At 44.9% G+C, this 18,357-nt stretch overlaps 3 protein-coding genes across 4 annotated transcripts in view; all 3 read right to left on the bottom strand.

Annotated features, from left to right (window-relative positions):
- The window catches only part of LOC126565236 (protein SCO1 homolog, mitochondrial), a 379,954-nt gene that overhangs the window by 54,542 nt on the left and 307,055 nt on the right, over positions 1-18,357 (bottom strand). The window lies entirely within an intron of this gene.
- The window catches only part of LOC126565134 (elongation of very long chain fatty acids protein AAEL008004-like), a 588,598-nt gene that overhangs the window by 409,317 nt on the left and 160,924 nt on the right, over positions 1-18,357 (bottom strand). The window lies entirely within an intron of this gene.
- Positions 2,083-17,088, bottom strand: LOC126564323 (neurogenic protein big brain). Its single transcript, XM_050221328.1, has 6 exons — positions 16,899-17,088; positions 16,220-16,386; positions 14,438-14,564; positions 5,029-5,236; positions 2,664-3,442; positions 2,083-2,530 (listed from the first exon to the last, which is right to left on the bottom strand). Exons 1-6 carry the CDS (start codon positions 17,063-17,065, stop codon positions 2,092-2,094), a joined length of 1,887 nt encoding a protein of 628 aa, XP_050077285.1. The 5' UTR covers positions 17,066-17,088; the 3' UTR covers positions 2,083-2,091.

The raw sequence follows: 18,357 nt of genomic DNA, 5'->3' as shown, positions 1-18,357 counted from the left end.
TCCGACAATGCACTGCGTTTTTAAGAATTTATGGCGAATAAAATGTAATCATGGTTAAGAGTGGATCTTTTTCTTGGGTTGGCTGTGGTTGATATTTGGCCAATATTGTATAATCCGAATCGAATTCAACGTAACAAATCGATCCATACGATCGTGTGATCCTTTGCTGTTACGAAATTCCCGAATATCTGTGTTTGCAGCATTGCATACCTGTAGGCGCATAGCATGATATGGGCTGTTCCGTAGCACAGTTTGAAGACGTAGACCAGTAATAATTCAAATATTTTTTGTATTGTAAAAATGTAATGTAAAAATATATTTTCATTTTATGTTTTTAAATTCTAACATTTTGTTTCAAATTCAAGTGACTTCGATTGCCTATGAGTGCTCTAGAAAAACAATAATCACTTAGTGAATGGTAGAGGCGGATTTACGTCTTCTGAGTGGAAATGGTTTTCGAACCGAACATCCTGCGATCGGCGGCAAGGGTGCGGTTATTACCTGTGATGTCCTTTGAAGCTGACAAGCTGCACCGATTGCGGTCTGTATCTCTATCGAGGTAGCAGTCGAGGCCGCACCCAACAGGTCCGTATCCGCCAGTATTTACAACAACTTATTCGTTTTGGGTTTCAGTTTTCTGAGGGACCCTTTCTGAGGTGAAGCCGCCCAGCCTGATATTAGGAAGATCCGCCTATGTTGTAGGGAAAAATTCTCTTCGAAGTTACCGTTCATAAAATGAATTTTTTGACTTTTGTATATTAATTCGTTTTCAGTTTGAAAAGTAACATTTCACCATATTCTACTATTTCTTTCATATCTTCAAAATATTTAATGATACCGACTGTTATTGAAAAGTTTTTTATATATTTCAGCTTCAATTCGATGAGTACTACAATTTGTTAATGTTGATACAATCTTTACTAGGTTCAATCACAAATAAATATGTACAGCGCTTCGAAACCGTTTGAAACACGAAATTGGTGCGTTGCCATTAAATTCTCATTTTCTACCACTGTTTCGCGATATAATACTTTTTATAAATCTATGAACATTTCAACTTTGCATTACAATACGGTACCGGTTGATGTGTTTTGCGATGCGATCGTCATACTTCCAGTAACTTCATGCATTGCTTTTATGCTTGGTGAACTACCTTTTCGTACCCCTACTCTCGCATCAATTCCATCGATTAGGATGTATTAAACGGGCTTGGGTATGGCTAGAACCTAGCTTCTACACGCCACAAAGAATAAAATCAAAAACACAAAAAAAAACATAAAATAGAAAACAAATTCGAACCGTGCCTATCTATTTACATTTGTACTACAGAAACAAGGGCGCATCAAAAAACGATCCCCCGAACCTTATCAACGATCCGCTTCAAATCTGATCAGTCTGTACTTTGGAATACTATGAAGTATGTGTAGTGAAACCTATACCATTTCTCTCTTTGCTCTCTTTGCGCAGTACGTTACAATAAGCTGATGTATGATATTATATGGCATTTACGAGAATTCCGCTAGCTAGTGAAAGATAACGAACAAGGTAGGATAAATTCAGTCTCTTAATATCAATGGAAACCGCATAGCGATCGAATGTCGCGCCGTATAACATGTGTGCTGGCCATGTTTTGAGGTCCATGCTAGGGCGAAAAAGCCGAACGAAATGGCTTGGGAAGATAATTTGAATGAATGTCTAAATATAGATAAAACAAAGTTTGATTGCGGTTGGTCATGATGGATCGGTGTATGTCGATCCGTAATAGCCACCGGCCGATCGAAACTACTACTCATTAGCTCACTGGGGGTTTCCGAAGAAAAGCTTGTCGCCTATCTGGACCAACAACGGTGGAGTTGCTGTGCGTACCAGGCCTATCAACCTTACATTATACCACGCAAATACACACACACACAAACAAAAACGCACACAAACACGAACACGCACACACAAACGCTCTGATTCATTCACAGCACTTACATTCTAGCTTCAAATGCAACGAATCTAAAGATTGTTGAGCATCTAGAGCAACTAGCTTAGGGGCAATAGCCGTCCGGATATTGGTGGATTAGTTTAGTGGATGATATGAGCGGCTTAATTCTGTCTTACAGGATGCATCGAGTATGGCATCGTATGGTGCAGTGGAGGTGGTGGTGGTGGTAGACTCGTATTCTGTATGCTGGAACCATTCTGACCCGCACCACGTGGCGGCTGAGATTGTTGCTGTTGCTGCTGCTGCTGTTGTTGCTGCTGTTGTTGTTGCTGCTGCTGCTGGTTCGAGGAGGACGATGAGGAAGTCTTTCGCTCATAGTTAGGCAGCACGGTACCTACGACCGGATTGTAGGTGCTGCTACTGTTGCTAGCGTTGCGCGTCGGTGGTGTCAGTGCCGGTCCGGGACCATGGTATGATCCGTAGGAGCTATCGTCCGACTGTGCCGAGTGGATGCGCCGCTGCCCAGCACCGCCGTACATCGATTCGGGCCGGTTAGCTCCGGTGCCGCGCGAGAACTTGGAGTTCAGCGTATCATCGCGGCTGCATTGGAGAAGTCAGGGAAACGAGGTTCAAAGGAGAGAACTGTCAGTCAGTCAGTGGAAAAGCATTAGGTGATTAGAAGAAAGTTCAGAAGACTCTTTCTCTCTCTCTCTCTTCTTGCGAAGATGCTTACCTGTTGGGGTCACGATCGAACTTAAGCGCGTCGGTGGAGCAGTTCGGATTGTTGCGCGATCCGTAGATCGGTTGGAAGCCCTGACCATCACCTAGCGGTGCCATCTGTGGAGGCATCTGGGAGGCCATCCGGCCATCGGCCGGTGCCGGTTGTCGCATCGAGCTCCGGATACCGTATATACTGTCCGAGCGCTGCTGAAGTTGGTTTTGTACGTTTTGGTTCTGTAGATGCGTCTGAGGTGCTGCTGATACTCGCAAAGGGTACAGGCTCTGGGCCGGGACGAGTGGCCCGGCACGGACAGGTAAGTCACGGTTCAGGGCGGTGTTACTTTTGGCGTACACCGACTGGGAACGGTTAAGGTTGGCACGGGTCAACGGTGGTGACTTGCAGTACATCGACTTGGTGCCACCGTAAATCGGTTCCACACGTTCCACCTTTGAGGTCGGCTCGGCAGTGTAGATACTTTGACAGTAACGTTGCTGGCTTCCGGTGAGTGTACCGCTCGGCGGTCGATACTGGTGGTATTTGCCCTGATGTGGTGGCTGTTGCTGAGGTTTCTCCAGGTCCATGTCGTAGTTGATATCGTCCTCGGAGTTGAGGCTAGAATCGACATCGTCCTTCGCGCGCTTTGACGATCGCTTCGCGCTGAAAATAAATTCATGCAGCACACCGGACACAGCTCCGCCAACCATCGGTCCTACCCAGTACACCCAGTGGTTGTCCCATTTGTTCAGCACAAACGAAGGACCGAGTGATCGGGCCGGATTTAAGTAAGGCATCTGCAAAGAGCAAACAAAGAAGAAAACCGAAAAAAAAATCTCCATTAGTCGCCATTGTCCTGCAAACATCGTTGGAAATGCTATTTAGAATCATCTGAGTCCTGTCCTATTTCGCTCATCGGTCACACAACGTTCATTCGTCGCTTTATCTTGCGAAGCCTAACACATCCTTCGGCAGGATCTTCTGTTGTAAGAACAAAGGAAACCTTCAACTACCTGGCACACAAAACAAACGCTCACGGGACAATTGTGTGAGCCGGTTTGAGAAGGATATCCTTCTTTCCCGGCAGGCGGATCTTGTATCTTAAGGAAGTGCCGCGCTTCCCTCCAAGGATCCGAACGATTCATTCCGAACGAAGATCCGGTGATGGTTGTGAGTTGCGCGATGTTTTTTGTCTACCTGCTTAACGATTATTTAATTTTTTTATGCTCAAACTGACACCTCGCCAGGATCCCTTCGCTGTGCGCAGGCGTTGCGTATCCGTAAGGGGAATTGAATAGAATCGAGCAAAGCAGATAACTAATGGCCGGAGAGCTTACGAAACGGACCAAACGCTCGGAACGGATGGGAAAGCGAAACCCGAAGAAATGTACCCAAGGCAGCAATTGTTCCGAAGCGCAGGCAGGTGTTTTATCCAGATTCAAATTTCATACTTTCACAATGCATCGTGTAGATCGAGGCTTACCGAAAGGAATGATGGTTAAGATCATGCAGCGGAACCTGAGCGGATGGAATGGTTTTGTCTATGCCGTACATCGCTCATTTCGTGTCCATTCCACCTTAATCAAACTTAAAACGGAAATCATTTTGAAATTTTCCAACAAAAAAAGGGAAAAGAGGAAGACGAAATAAAAAATACGTTTTCCAAAACACATTGCTCTGCAGCTTCGAATCGTGTAGGGTGGCGACATACAGACATTAATTTTATGCTGGCAGCACACGTAGGCGCATTGATCGCTTATCGCCTAATGCTGGTCCCGTCAAGGTAGTGTATGTGTGCGAGGGAAAGAAGAAAAAGGGATCGTTTTTTTTAAAGCAATCATTTGCTATTTGTGTTGTGCCATGTTTGTAGCCATAGTGATGTAAAACCAATCGGGAACATTGCTCACAGGGAGGGAGTGTAAAATTCGACCGTTATCAAGAGAAGAAATGAAGCATATCTGAGCGTGAGCGTTGACCCATTCCGGCCGATGATATCTTCATTAAATAGTGGATTTTTGTTTCTCGATAACATCGCGTCCGCCAGGGTAATCCTTGAGCCGCATTTCTGTTTTATTTGGGCTTCAGTTTTTATGGACGCTTATCTGTTTATCCTCGTAAGATCGCGAGGTGGTAGGAGTACAATCTTAAAAAAGGGCTTCATTTACGATCGGTCATAAAATGGGAAGCGAAAAAACCAGTCTATCGATGCATCCGATGGTAGGAGCGATCGCAACAATGTTCCTAGCGACACGAAATTATCAACCTTATTTCGACGCTAAATTGATGTACGCAACGAATGTATGCTAATAAAACTCACGATTGTCTTGGAGCATGAAACGAAATAAAAAAGGAAAAACTGTGAACAGCAATCGTTTGATCTTACCGATACGAAACTGCAAGCACTGTAGGCCGCACCGATGGCGATCGCCGACGAACCGAAGTACTTCTTGAACGAGCTGGTTGAGATGAGGTACGCCAGGACGACGATAAACGTCAGGATAAACTCGACGCCGAATCGCTCCCAGGCAGCAAGGGATGAGCTGTGGGAAACGGCCGCCTGCAGATTACCTTGATAACCAGGTACGGTGACACTGTAAAGCGTAAGCAAAATGGGGGAAAGAAAAGAACTTATTAAACACACGAAACAGGACGTGGAAAATTGACAACAAGAAATAGCTTTTCTTCCAGTGACGCTCCTTGTCCCGGAGGGTGTGAGTAGGTATACGATTTTCGAGAACCCCGGTACGGATGTCAGGCAATTTGGATAATGGACCGAAAGTTGGGCCAACGGTTAGCTAAATCCTTCTTCGTACGTTGTAGAAATTGGCCGCAGTTTGACCCCGAATGGGCTGCACGTTGACAGGTAGAAGGATGCTGTTTAGCAGCATGGGATTTGGGATTTTACGGTAACACAAAAATTTCCCAAGAATTAATGTGAAAACGATAGGACGGGATCTAGGGTGGGAAAAGAGAAAAGAATCCTGCTGCTATGTACATGCGCATGTGGCGAAGAGACACTGAGCAAGGCGAAAAAGATACTCGAAAGATAATAGCTTAAGTGTTTTGAGGAAGAACGTATTTAACCTTGCTGAAAGTATTTCGCTATGGTGGTCTTCAACAGGTTAACAACAGCGGTCGTTTGATTATTTGAGATTCAACGCATCTTTCAAGTGTCATTTCCCAACTGTGTCAGTTCGTTATGATGGATGAAAATTGCAGATAATTGTTTCTGTGTTAATATGTTTTGCAGTTAAAAACATCAATAAATCTACCACGGAGGGTTGCGCTACAAACGGACAATCCTATGGCTAAAACTAAAACTTGCGTGAGAACGTGCGTATATTCGGTAACGCTTCTGAATGGACGCAGGGAAAACACTTGACAGGGCATGGCGCACATTCACCACACTTGACCGAACAACTCGGCAACTCGTTGCACATGTTTCCAAAAACCCTCTAATTGATGCCAAGTTTAGAAAAGAGACGGGTTTTTTTCAACTCAAGTAAAGAAAGAAAAAACATAATTTATTATCGCTTCACTTGCAGCAGCTTGAAAAAAAGAGGGAAGAATCCAGTTCGATGCGAGCAACAACAAGTGAAATTTAATTCAATTACAATATCACGCACAACTGCACAACTGGCAAGAACTCTCAAAAGCTCATGATGAAACGTTTGGTTGCTTTTTTTGGCAAGTGTATTTTCCCTGTGGACCGTAACGATTGTATGATAGCTTTAAAAATTCAGTTTTTAAGTTAGGGTAAATTATTGGGAAAAAAACAAACCAGTTCCGGTTTTGATTTTCGTCCAGTCTGGCAGAGGGCAGTTATGCACTTCGGATATAGGAAGTGGATTTTAAAGTTCATCGCTGTAATTGATACATGTCCAGGGGAGGGTGTTTAAAATTCGTTGCCTCAAACACTCGAAATCTGCAATGCCTTCCTTCCAGTTCTTCCAGCATCCAGGGGTTGCGAGCTAACCTCAAAAAAGAGGGTTGTTGCCAATGTGCATCGAGGGATAAAATTGCCCTGGGAGGGATAGTACGAACAGTTGTTTGTTTTTCTGTGACCTCCGCTGTTCTGGAGGTCGAAACGCGCGAAGGGCGCGATGGAAAACTCGCCGTGAGCCTTAGTGAGTGTGAATGCGGCCACTTTTCTCCCTTCTTCCGGATAGTTTCGACATCAATAAATAAAAAACGACGGAACGACAGTGGGTTTGCAGGTCAAAGCAGTTTGTTACACATTTTTTTATGTGACCGAGAATGAAGCGATGAGGAACAAGTGCGAGTTATTACCACAAGGGCGGTGCACAATATACGATTCTCATCATCTTTCAGCCGAGACCGAGTCCTCACCGGAAATGCGGAACAAAAATTGGCCAATCGGTTAAATTTGCAGTAGCGGTGGACAATAAATTTTAAAACTGCTGAAACTTTTACGATCACAATCAACGATGCTCAGAGTTTCAGAGCTCAGAGGTCCAGTAATTGCAACGAATGGATCGAAATTGGAACGTTTTGTAGGACGAATTATTTTCGATTCCCTGTTGACAAAAACGTCCAGAAGGCATCATTCTCATCCTTGTCAACAGCGTCTGTCGATGACTTGAAGTATTCGGGAAGATAATTGATTCATTAGCTTACTTCCGCTCGGGGAACTTTCTTCACACCAAGTGCTCAGTTTTCTTCCATCAACCGCAACTAGCTTCTTCACATCTGTCCTGATGGTTGTCCTTTACGCCTTTCTGCATTATCTTCCTGCACAACCCTTGCCCCTCTGTTTCTTCTTCGGAAGTGCATAATTGTTGGCATATGTAGATGTTATTACTCGACCAATCACTTCCTCGTTCGAGCCCAATCGTGTGACTAAGCCAATCGAACAAGTACTCGATCCTCCCTCCCAATTTAACTTTGAAGCCTGAACGAAGAGAAAGAAGCAACAATAACAACCGTCGGATGGGAACACGAGTTGCGCCCACGGTGATTGTGGTTATTATTTATTTGCATATGGCGCCACCAACACGGGTCTCACATGTTCGGGCTTAAAGGGATAAACCCAAATAGGGAGAAACTATTTGGTTTGTGGTTCAGTTTTTTTGGGTGGAAAAAGTGTATCATTTCCATCGGAAAACCCCGTGCAACCCTCGCCGAGCTTCCGGAAAATGAAGCATTTGGGCCTGACGACAGAGTAAAGTGTAGTCTATTGTTTGGTTTGCGTTAATCAGTATCAGGACCGCCTTGTGGTGTAAGTGCAAGAGCGCCGGTGAGTCATAAAAAATAATCATCCTCCAATGCCACTTGTTTCGCGCGAGATTTATGGCCATCGTTATGATCGGGAATATTTGGTGCATTTTGGGTAGTTTCGTGAATGCACACTGCTCGTTGTGCGATTCAATGGGTCGAGGAAAGAATGGGTGTTAATCTGGCACTCTGTTTTGTTGACGCAAGGACACGCAGGGCATCGGAAGCGATTTTTTATGTCACAAGCGCAACACACGCACAGGTCGATTAAACAAGTGGCACCGAGCTAAGGGTAATGGATTCATTTGTCTACAAAACCAGCTTGCATTGCAGCCAAATGTCGATATTTCAGACAGTTCTTGACGGGAAAAGGGAAACATAAGCGACAACAATGTCAACGTTTGCGTTTCGAATCACGTTCACGTTCAAACGATCTTCCGGCGCCCGAAGAAAAGACTCCGAATCACGTCACGAGAACGTCACCGTCGGCAAGAACGCAACAAACTGCGTTCAGTCACGATCCGGAATCAATCATTCTAACCCTCTCCTTTCCATTCGTTCCCGTATTCCGGTGGCACATCGTTGCTGCCCATCAAATCGTTCACTTCCCGTCCATTACGTGCAGTCAAAAAATTTGTTCGCACCGAAAATAACTTAATTGCTGCAACGGAACCGCAACCAATCCAAAAACACTCAAGTCAACCACCGACGACATCCCTTCCCCGAGGAGAGTCCAAAAAAAGTGACAGCAGCTTTTAAAATTGGCAAATCATCTTCGATCCACCGTGCACATTTTGTGCTCACTTCCTTTCTGTGCATCGATGACAAGGGTATGCATAAATTAGCAATAAAATTTCACAGTTCGTATCGCGTTGGCACATTTTCGTTCTCTCCGCACTCTTTCTTACCCTAACTGTCGAGTAGCGTCCAAAATTCACGTTCAATTTCGGAAAGCGCAAACAGTTAACAGATTAAGGTCGTATGCAAATTAAGCGGCCCGACCGCGAAATATGCTACAGAGCAAGTGAGCAAGCAATCATTTGAGCTCCGAAACCCAAGCATCGATCATAAGGCGTGAGAAAAGTGAAGCTGAATTAATTGTGACGTTCAGAAGCAGATGTCCTTTTTTTTTATTCGTAGCACTTTATTCTTTGAAGCTATCAACCGGTGAACTTAAAAAAATAAATACCATTTTTTGTTTGCACAACTGGTGGCTCGTAATATTCGCATCAGTATAGCATGGGGATGCTAGGTAAAATGCGCTGTCTATTGTCAAAGTTAACTCCGGATTTAGAACACAGGAGAAAGTACACCGACCGGCGGATAGGCCCTTCGGGGTGGTTCGTGCAGGTCAAAAGGCCTGCCCTGCTTATTTACTGCGTAGGACAGGTCACCAAAAGACAGCCCCCGCTCAAATTCCACCGCTTGACGAGCATGCTAACCCGCTGGCAATATTGTTGAAGAGGGCAGAAATAAAAACACCAACGCTAGACCTGGAGCGAAGTAAAGTTGGTGAAAGAAAAATATTCATATGCACAAAACGAACCAACCATCGTCGTAGGAGTTCCATTTTCAAGGCTCGTCGCGCCCTAAAGAAAAAAAAAAGACGAAAACGATGCCATTGGTGAACAGTACTGGTGCTATTTGGTACGGTAGTGCACCTGGTTCCGAAGGATTTCGTCCCTTCAATTCTCATGCCGGTTTCCTGTTTAGCATTCACATGCGTTTGTATTTAAAAATCAACAGTGAAACAAGCAGAAGAAAACGACCGAGAAGAAATAAAAGGTTTCGTACATGGTTAAAGCTTACAGCAAATGGAACCTGTGTCAGAAGAGCCCCGGTGCGCAGGATGAGGCACTCGTCCGATTTTTCCCATGAGGTCGAAACACAGGTCGTGGGGTTTTTCATTTTGCTGGTTAAGAGAATATGTGTGTGTGTATGGCACACACTATAAAACAGGTAGATATGGTGGCGTTGCTCGATTTTCTTTTCCGTGTATTACAGAGCACATTTGGCATCCTTGGAACGGGCACTGGAAATTGGGCCATAAGGAGGAAAGCAGTGCTTGGAACATGTAGTTTACGAGGGTACATTTTTGATTCGGTTATTCCAAACCATTTACCTTTTCCCCGTTTTAATTATGCATGTGCGTTTTATTTATAAAGCCTTGTTTCAGGCATTCCACGAACGGCGTATGCGCCTTGGTAGTTTAATCCGATCAATTAGTCCTCCCAAAAATTGTCCATATACAAGAACAAAAGAAAAGGCGGGAAAATAGCATATATGGCAACCGTGCAGGGTGACATTTTCCCACATTCTTCACGTTCCAGGAAAGGTTTTGGAGCCGGTTTTTGTGTGGTATGCCTTTGAGGTAGTGTGGAAACTACCACACAATGCGTTGTTTCTCTGCAACGCCATGACAATCGACGTCTGGAGATGACTGCTAGCCGAGTAGCACGAAGAACTCCACAAAAATTTGTTGCACCATTCTTTCTGCTCCTCTCGCAAACGCCAATAAAACACACATCTTCTGCTGTCACTGACACTGGAAGCTACAGGCCCCTGCGGGAACCCACTTGTCTGTAACGGTGGCTTGTAGTTGCTCTGTGGTCTACTCGTTCGTCGTCGGCAACAAATTTAAGACACATGTTCACATGCCAGTTAAAGACAGTGAGAACACTCGGTTTTCCCAGGATCTCCCCGGTGGCTAATGACTGGCAGCATAGGCACAGCAAGATCCACACTGCGCTAACTTCTTCCTTTTGGTTCGAAAAAGTCACTGAAACGATGAGTGACACTTCAAAACGTTGTCGTCTGTTTGTGTGCATCGTCTGCCACACCGATGCAGTCAGTTCCCATGAAGGTAGAGCGTAAATGATCCCGTTCGTTCAGTTTTGTTGGGCAGCATCTTTTCATCCGAAGCAGTGCAAGCGAGGGAGACCAGTGTTAGAAGCGTTGCGTTCGTGAAATGGAGAGTGTTTAATTTACATCGAAACCAATTATTATGCCAAGTTGCACCCTTTGGTATGGGGGGGAAGAAACTGGGCCACATCAAGTGGGAAATTGTTGAATCGTTGGAGTTTCTTCAGTGTGTGTCATAGGGGAACGTTGCGAGTCGTCTGCAGAGCGTATGTGTTTCACTGGATCAATGATGTGACGATATGAGGACCATTGTTGAACCTTGCACTAGGTTGTCGGTAAGGTCACAAAGCACACATTTGTGACGACAGATTGAAATGTGTTTCGAGGGAACCAGTTGTAATGCATCTTCTGGTAATTGACGCTCATTCTCATCATCGTTATAGTGTTGCTAGAGTAGGATTTCTTCGAAACACTATCAGTTGATATGAAAGCATATGGAAATCATATGCCTTTTTTTTTTGGAACACCATGTCCTACACATGAAAGACTTCACAATGGAGCTGCATCTTACAAAAAACCACGAGTGTATTGAACTTTGAATTTGGCTGTTTTTCTTTTCGCTACACGATCGCCGCATACGCACTAGAGTCACCAAAACTACCGAACAAAGCATCAGCACAGTCTGGTAGATGAGTTTTGGGCTTTGTTCAGTACATAAAGGCAACAAAAAAGAGCAACCTAACCCAAGCCAAGAAATCAGAGAAGGACAGGTCAGATTATTAAGAAAGCATTCGAGGGACACAACGTAACAACGACGAAAAAAAAACCTTAAACGAATTCTACCCAAAATGTTGCAGCTGTCACGTCGCGTGTGTGTCTTCAAGACTCAAGGAACCCGGGTGTGTTCTGTTCGGTTGGTTGGTCAAATTATTCGGAGTTTTTTTTTCTTGGGGGGAGTCTTTTAATTCTGTGGACCAACCGCTTTGGAAGGTTTTTTTTTTCTGTCGACGGTTGTGTTTTTCCTTCTTTGATACGCACGACGGGATATTATAATGACCGGTGATGGCGATGATGGTAGTCGACCCCGTCCGGTAAGTTACGAGAGCACATGCCTGATTCACCGATGAGCGATGGTTGTTTGCTTTTTCGTTGACTTTTCAGCTGCAACGCGAGCTAACGCATTTGGGTGATGGCGATGGCTTTAATTCTATGCAGGGCGATGAAAGCATGCGCGACTGCAGTTTCTGGCCGTGCGTATACATAATCGTGACTGCATTCGTGTGATTCGGACAGGGGAAGTAGCAGTTCGCTTCTCCGAGGTAATCGATATGACTTGATCGTGATAAAAATTGAAATCGATCGTATAAAGACGTTGAACAGCTGTTTGTTGCAGGGCACAGATGAAGAATCGAACCCATTGTCCGAACGATTGGAGCTACCATGATTCGTCCCCGACCGATGTGGGCAGCTTGTGAGTGGAACGGGTCAATAAACACCTGGCACCTGGCTCCCGGGGGGAAAAATCGGCCTTGTGCAGCGTGTTCTAGTTAACAATCAGGGTTGAAAGTATAAACTTATTTAAAATAAAGCGGTTTATAGTTCGAAATGCTTATTCCGAAGTAGAGCAACAGAAGCCTCATTTCCAATATTTGATCCTGAGACCTCCAGAACGCTTCCAAGAAGTAGGCAGCGTCTTCGGCGAATACAAGCTCAGTACGATGCGCAGATGGCGTCAGATTTCAAATCGCATCACTCATCTAGCTAAGCGAATGGTGGCGGCACATTCAACAGATTGCTGCCAAGGCCCAGAAACCGGGACCAGAAGGCGACCGTAGCATCCTTCGCAAGAGATTCCTTTTTTTTCTTGTTGTAGTATGTGACGGCACACAATCTAGCCGTATTACAAAGAGAGAAAAAAAAATCATTTTCTGGGATGCCGTTTTCGCTTGCTCTCGGTGCTTTGGAGAAAAGCAAACCAGATTTTGACCTGAACCGTTTTCCGTTGTCTTCGTCGAAGGAAGCGGAGTCCTTTTTCACTACGGGACCGGCTTTTTATTTCAGCTTCTTCTTTCACCATTCGCACCAAGCGCTGCGATGCTTTTCTGTGATTGCTTAGGCAAAGTTCACGCGTAACAGCTGCATCGAAGCTAGTGTTTGTGCATTCCCATGCAGCGAATGTAGCAGCATCCCGGCATCAGCAGGATCCTTCAGGACTATTATCCTCTTCATTTTTATACTCTTTTTCGTCAAAATGGCCGCCTACATGGGAATGCTACAGGACATAACCACTGGTTGCTTTCGAGCGCTTTACAAATCGCGCCAAATTTTGGATTCACTTGAAATATCAGTTGACAATCGTTGGATGCCTGCGTGCGGAGCGCACAAATTTTATTTTGGCACGAGGTAAAAATGATGCGCTTGGTGAAAATTTATCAACCACTCGCTTTCATAACTCTGCCACGCAATGAAGGTTTTCCGAGAGTGCAATCATCCTACACAACTTGCTGACAGGGCACGAGCAAATAGCTGCCACTGATTGCCACTAAACTATAACTGTGAGCATGTTTGTAAACATTCTTGAATAGTTTTGCTGCATGCAGGTTGACGGATCGTAAGGGATCGTGCTAGAAATTTTAGTATGCAGTTCTGAAAAACTTACGTCCCCATGGGCCAATAAATAAGGATTTTGTTTTGATTTGGTAATGGGTATCGTTAACCGGATGAAATGAATGGCCATGTGTGTATTTTCAAGCGAGTGCGTCTTATTGCATAACTCTACCACCAGCTGACAGCTTAATGAAGACAGATCGATCGTTATATTCTCCCAACGAAGGTGACGATTTCGAGGATTATGTTTGGTTGAGCATGATCCACATAGCAACGAGCCAATTGATCTCAGGAAACATGGCCACGAACCGAGTGAAATGGTTTTTGAAGGCATTTGGCATTCTAAATAAAAATCGAATTTAAAACGTTCGCTAGTAACGCTTTTTCGGCACCAACGATTTTCGTCGAGTCCCGCAAGAGATTGTTCGTGCACGTTGGACAGGTTCTTTTTAGCTGCCTTGAAACAATTCCACTCGGCTGTACTCTTAATTACACTTAAATATACGAATCTTCATCCAGAGTTCATCGGCACTGGTTGTTGAGGTCGCCAAATTGCTAGGAGGCAGCCGCATGCCTTGAAAATTGTCCTCGCTTTGGGCCAAACTTTTTTTTCCCTCCATCCAGTAAAGGTGCACTTAAAACGAAATGTTGCATTTTTCGATGCCGCCTTCATCCTCGACGAAACGTGCGCTCGAAGCACTGCACATGCCAAATGTATGAAAATGTGAAAACAGAATCGAAACTCGATCGCTACGCTAAAACAAAAAAAAAAAAGAGCGCAAAGCGAAGAGCGAAGAATGTATCACCTGCCGGTGATTACGGGGTCCATAAATTATCATTGGCCGAAGGAAGCTCCGGACCACCGGTTAGAAGCACAACACAGCGACAACAACAGCGCCGGCTGGCGGCATTACGACTTTTTGAGCGGATTTTTTGAACCGAGGTTGTTGTGGACCAGCTTTAGGTTTGGTATGACGATTCGAATAAATTGAGGAGTAGCTGTAGCGTGCAACGCTTACTTTTTTGACACATGCTATTATTTTACACGAATCCGAAACATTAAGGCTTACTATTCGTCGCTTACTTACCCGTATAGTAAGGCAGCGCCAGCAATTGAGCCTCCACTTTGGGCCACGATGTACAGCAGCGCACGAAGGGGTGAAATTTGGCGCGAAACAAGCATCCCGATCGACACGGCCGGGTTCACGTGTGCACCTTGAAGGAGAAGCGTGAAAATATCGAAAGAAAGGGATACGCAATTAAATCTATCATCAATCTTCGCCTCATATCATCTGCACGATTTTTGCACATACGGGGTTTTGGAAATTTGTTAAAGAAAACGAAACAACAACTACCACGCTGGCCTTAAAACTCGATCTAGAACAAACATCTCCCGGTTGGCAGTGGTTCACTTTCCACGTGTGCCTGCTGGCGTTGATTTTTCCGACTCCTTCTTTCGCATTCGTGCCGTTGGACCTAACTTCGCAGAAATAAACAGATTCGGCAGCAGACGAAATTGAAGATTTATCAGCCGCTTTTGGCTTGGCTGCCCTTCGTCGTCGGTTGCTTCGTATGGGATGACCTCGTCTCTGGTATGGTGCCCAAGGGATGCTGGGACGGTTCGTTCGTGTGGCCGCGAAAGCCGAAGAAAGTAAGAATTTGGCACAAGCATAATTCTGAAGCCTTCTTTCATGCCATATTTTAGGGCAGATTTTTGTTGGGCCCATTTGCTTTGGTGGTTCTTGTCCGGGATCGGTTCCCTTAACCCTGGCAGATGTGTTTTTTCGGGTATCCTCATTGGTATTGTTTTCGCCTGTTTTTTTGCACGTGTCTGTGTGTGTGTGTGTTTTTTGTGGTGTCCCTCACTCGTCCTGTCGCTGTCCCTGTGGACAGTACACGCATGAAAGACGGCCAGCAGTTTATGCGAAGCTGATAGTGATGTTTTGAGCTGATGGTGCACATTTCTTTTATGCTCTCGGCTTTCGGAGTTATGTTCTGTATGGCCCACACGGCCGAAGAAATTACTTCGTCTCTCGTGGGGCGCCCTGCCAACTGGGGCAATTTTCTTCGCGTACAATATTCCAACCACGTCAGGAAATGGGTGCTCTCGGTGCACCGTGTATCAGCAATTTGCGGTGTTCGGTGCCAGTGGAATGTTCTGTCGTCGCGATTCTTCTTCCTTCAGCTACCGATGTGTGTAGGCCCGTTATCAGGAAATTATACCGCAAATAAGTATGGAATTTAAGTAAAAAGGAACCGAAAGAAGGAACAGCACAAAAAAAATCCTTTGGGCTTTTTGCGTGCTCTTGAAGCTTGGATATGAGTGTGCGGCGGGAAGCGAAAGGTGAAATTATAGTCCTTTATAGGGGCACGATTAACCAGACACACGTGCAGGGAGTAGCTTCAAGTTTATGTCGAATGCTTTAATGATGATTACGCAGCGCAGTAGCTGTGTCCACGGTGACATCCCGAAAGGAAGCCCACAAAGTTGATTAACACGGCACACGACCCCCGACCGCAACCGGGGGTCATTTAATCGATGCAATTGGGCCTGTTTTTCTTGCTTGCATGTGCATGTGAACTGTTAGTAATTTGGTGGATACTTTCTCCGGGTGTCTTGTTTTCCAGCTTTTCCGATCCGCATCGATCATTACTGCTGGCAAGGAATGTTGTTCTTAATTTTGACCAGAAAAAAAAAAAACACCAGCGGTAACAAGAACGAGTTTTTTTTCAGTGACCAACCCTGAGGTCATCCATGCATTGGAGAAAGTTTTATGTAGATTATCGAGAATTGCAGCTTCGTCTCGTTGTGCTGTCGTTGTGGGTTTTAAATAATTATTTTCCACAAAAAAAAGCCAGGTTCAACTTACCAGAAATGTGCAGAAAACACTGCGTCAAGGCAATCATGGAAAAGCCGGAAGAAAGTGCGGTCGCCAGCAGTACCGAGGACACGCTCGCCCCAACGCCAGCTCCCGCTGCTGCACCGCACACGATGAACACGTAGAAGAAGGATGCTAAACTTTCGCACGTTATCGATCTTGAGGAAGGAGAAGGGAACAGAAAACAGTTAGAGAAAGGCCCATTAAAAAAAACGTCCGCTTAATATTGAATGATGCATGATGCAGATGAAAATTTAAAATTCAATCATCAAGAAAGAAAACGATTCCACTGAAGGATATATTTTAATCGGAATGGGAAAACTGAACATAAAACTTTACTCTCCAATCCGATGAATATTTCATGCACCGTTTGCCATCTTCCGAAAGAAAAAGGTTCCTTCTTCCAATCCGCATTTAGTTTTATTGGCTTAAGTGTGTGACGCGTGTTTAGTTAAACGAACAGTTTCCCTCCCCAATATGTGTGTATAAGTGTTAAAGTGGCCACCGTTGGCGTTACGGTACGAATGCTTATCGCATAATTTTATGCTCACATACACATCACGCTAGATAAGGTGTTTGTTTGCCGGTTTGTATTCTCAACATCCGTTCTGGATGGCCTTTTCCTTCTTTTGCCCTCTTTCACGTGGTTTTTCCAATGTTTTTTTTTTACCTCCAAAGCTCCAGACTGCGCAGCTCGGTATGCATGTTGATACGGCCTTGCAACGAACGGGACAACTTTTGGCCCGGTTCCTTACGCATCGCCTCAAGCCGCTCGAACAGCTGGACGATATGGAAATCGATGCTGGTGTCCGGTACGTGAAGGCTTTCGTCTGCCATGGTTTCGTTGCAGGCACACACACACTCACAGATACGGAATAAAATTCACTCAATCAAATCAATCAGACAGCCGACTGCACGACAGTCGTTCGGGGGGCCTTCAAACGGCGAGGTCAATTAGTAGGGCGTGACAAAACGAACGCTAACACACTGGAATGTGACGTGAAGTTCGCACAAATTGGTCAACAAATGCACCACGAAGGGGGGGGGGGGGGGGGATAAAACTGCACACTTGCCGCACCAATACACTTTATTTCTCACTGTTGGTCCAAACTGTCCGCATGGTGGTGGGGAATCTGTTCGGAACCACTTGTTGAATGTAACGCACGGAACGCAGGATATGGCACGCGCTTTACGCAATTTCAACTGCACAGCACAGCGGTCACAGTACGGTTGCCGGGAATACGCTCTATCCGAGAGCGGGTCGAGTCCGGTCACTGGCAAAAAAAAACGCGTCCTTCCCTTACGAGCGCACGACTTCGAATGCTCCGAGTAGCATAAAATCATGCTCAACATAGCCGGCATCGATGCGTGTGCCGCGAGCAACCCTCACCGTACCGGAGTGTTTTTTTTTTCTTCTTCGAGCTCTCGTTGAGAGATTGTACAGAACAGAGAAGGGAATAAAAGGTGGAGAGAGTGAGCGAAAAAGAGAGAGAGCTATAGGTTTTGTTCTCCCTTTCTTTCGCCATTTTACTGCAAGGGATTTGCTCCCGCTGTATTTATGTTGTTCGTATGCTATGTTTCCCTATTCTTTTCTGTTCCCGGCGTACAAATGCATCAAGACTTGCACACACATAGAGAAAATTTCATGGATTTATAGAAAAAAAAACGAATTTTTCTCCAGTTTTCGGGTTCATTTCAACAAACAAAACAACCCTAAAAGGAAATGCAAAACTCACGAAAACAGCACGGCATCAGGCAAAAGCTTTTTGAAGATTTGTGCACGGTGTGCGATATGCACCGGCTGCATCAATGGTGCTTTGCGGATGCACGCGCACTGGCGAATCAAAAATAATAATAAAAAAACGAGGTCGGCATTTAACTAGCGCAAAAGTTTTGTGCTTCTTGTCTTTAGCCATTTTGTGTTGTTTTCCACTGGTTTTTATTGTTTGGTATTTGTTTCGAATATTGTGCCAGTACGGATCTTGGTTAGCTTGCCGAGCCGCGTGGACGTTTGGTCGTGGTGTGAAAAGGATGCAGTTTTTTTGTTTATTGTTTTTTCCTTACTGCATTGCTTCTTTTTTTTAACCACACGGTGTGGAATGGATAGTAAAGTGGTAAACGTGGTTTGT

This window comes from Anopheles maculipalpis, chromosome 3RL (assembly GCF_943734695.1).
Source record: "Anopheles maculipalpis chromosome 3RL, idAnoMacuDA_375_x, whole genome shotgun sequence".
Taxonomy (NCBI): domain Eukaryota; kingdom Metazoa; phylum Arthropoda; class Insecta; order Diptera; family Culicidae; genus Anopheles; species Anopheles maculipalpis.
This window is presented reverse-complemented; position numbering and strand designations above follow the sequence as displayed.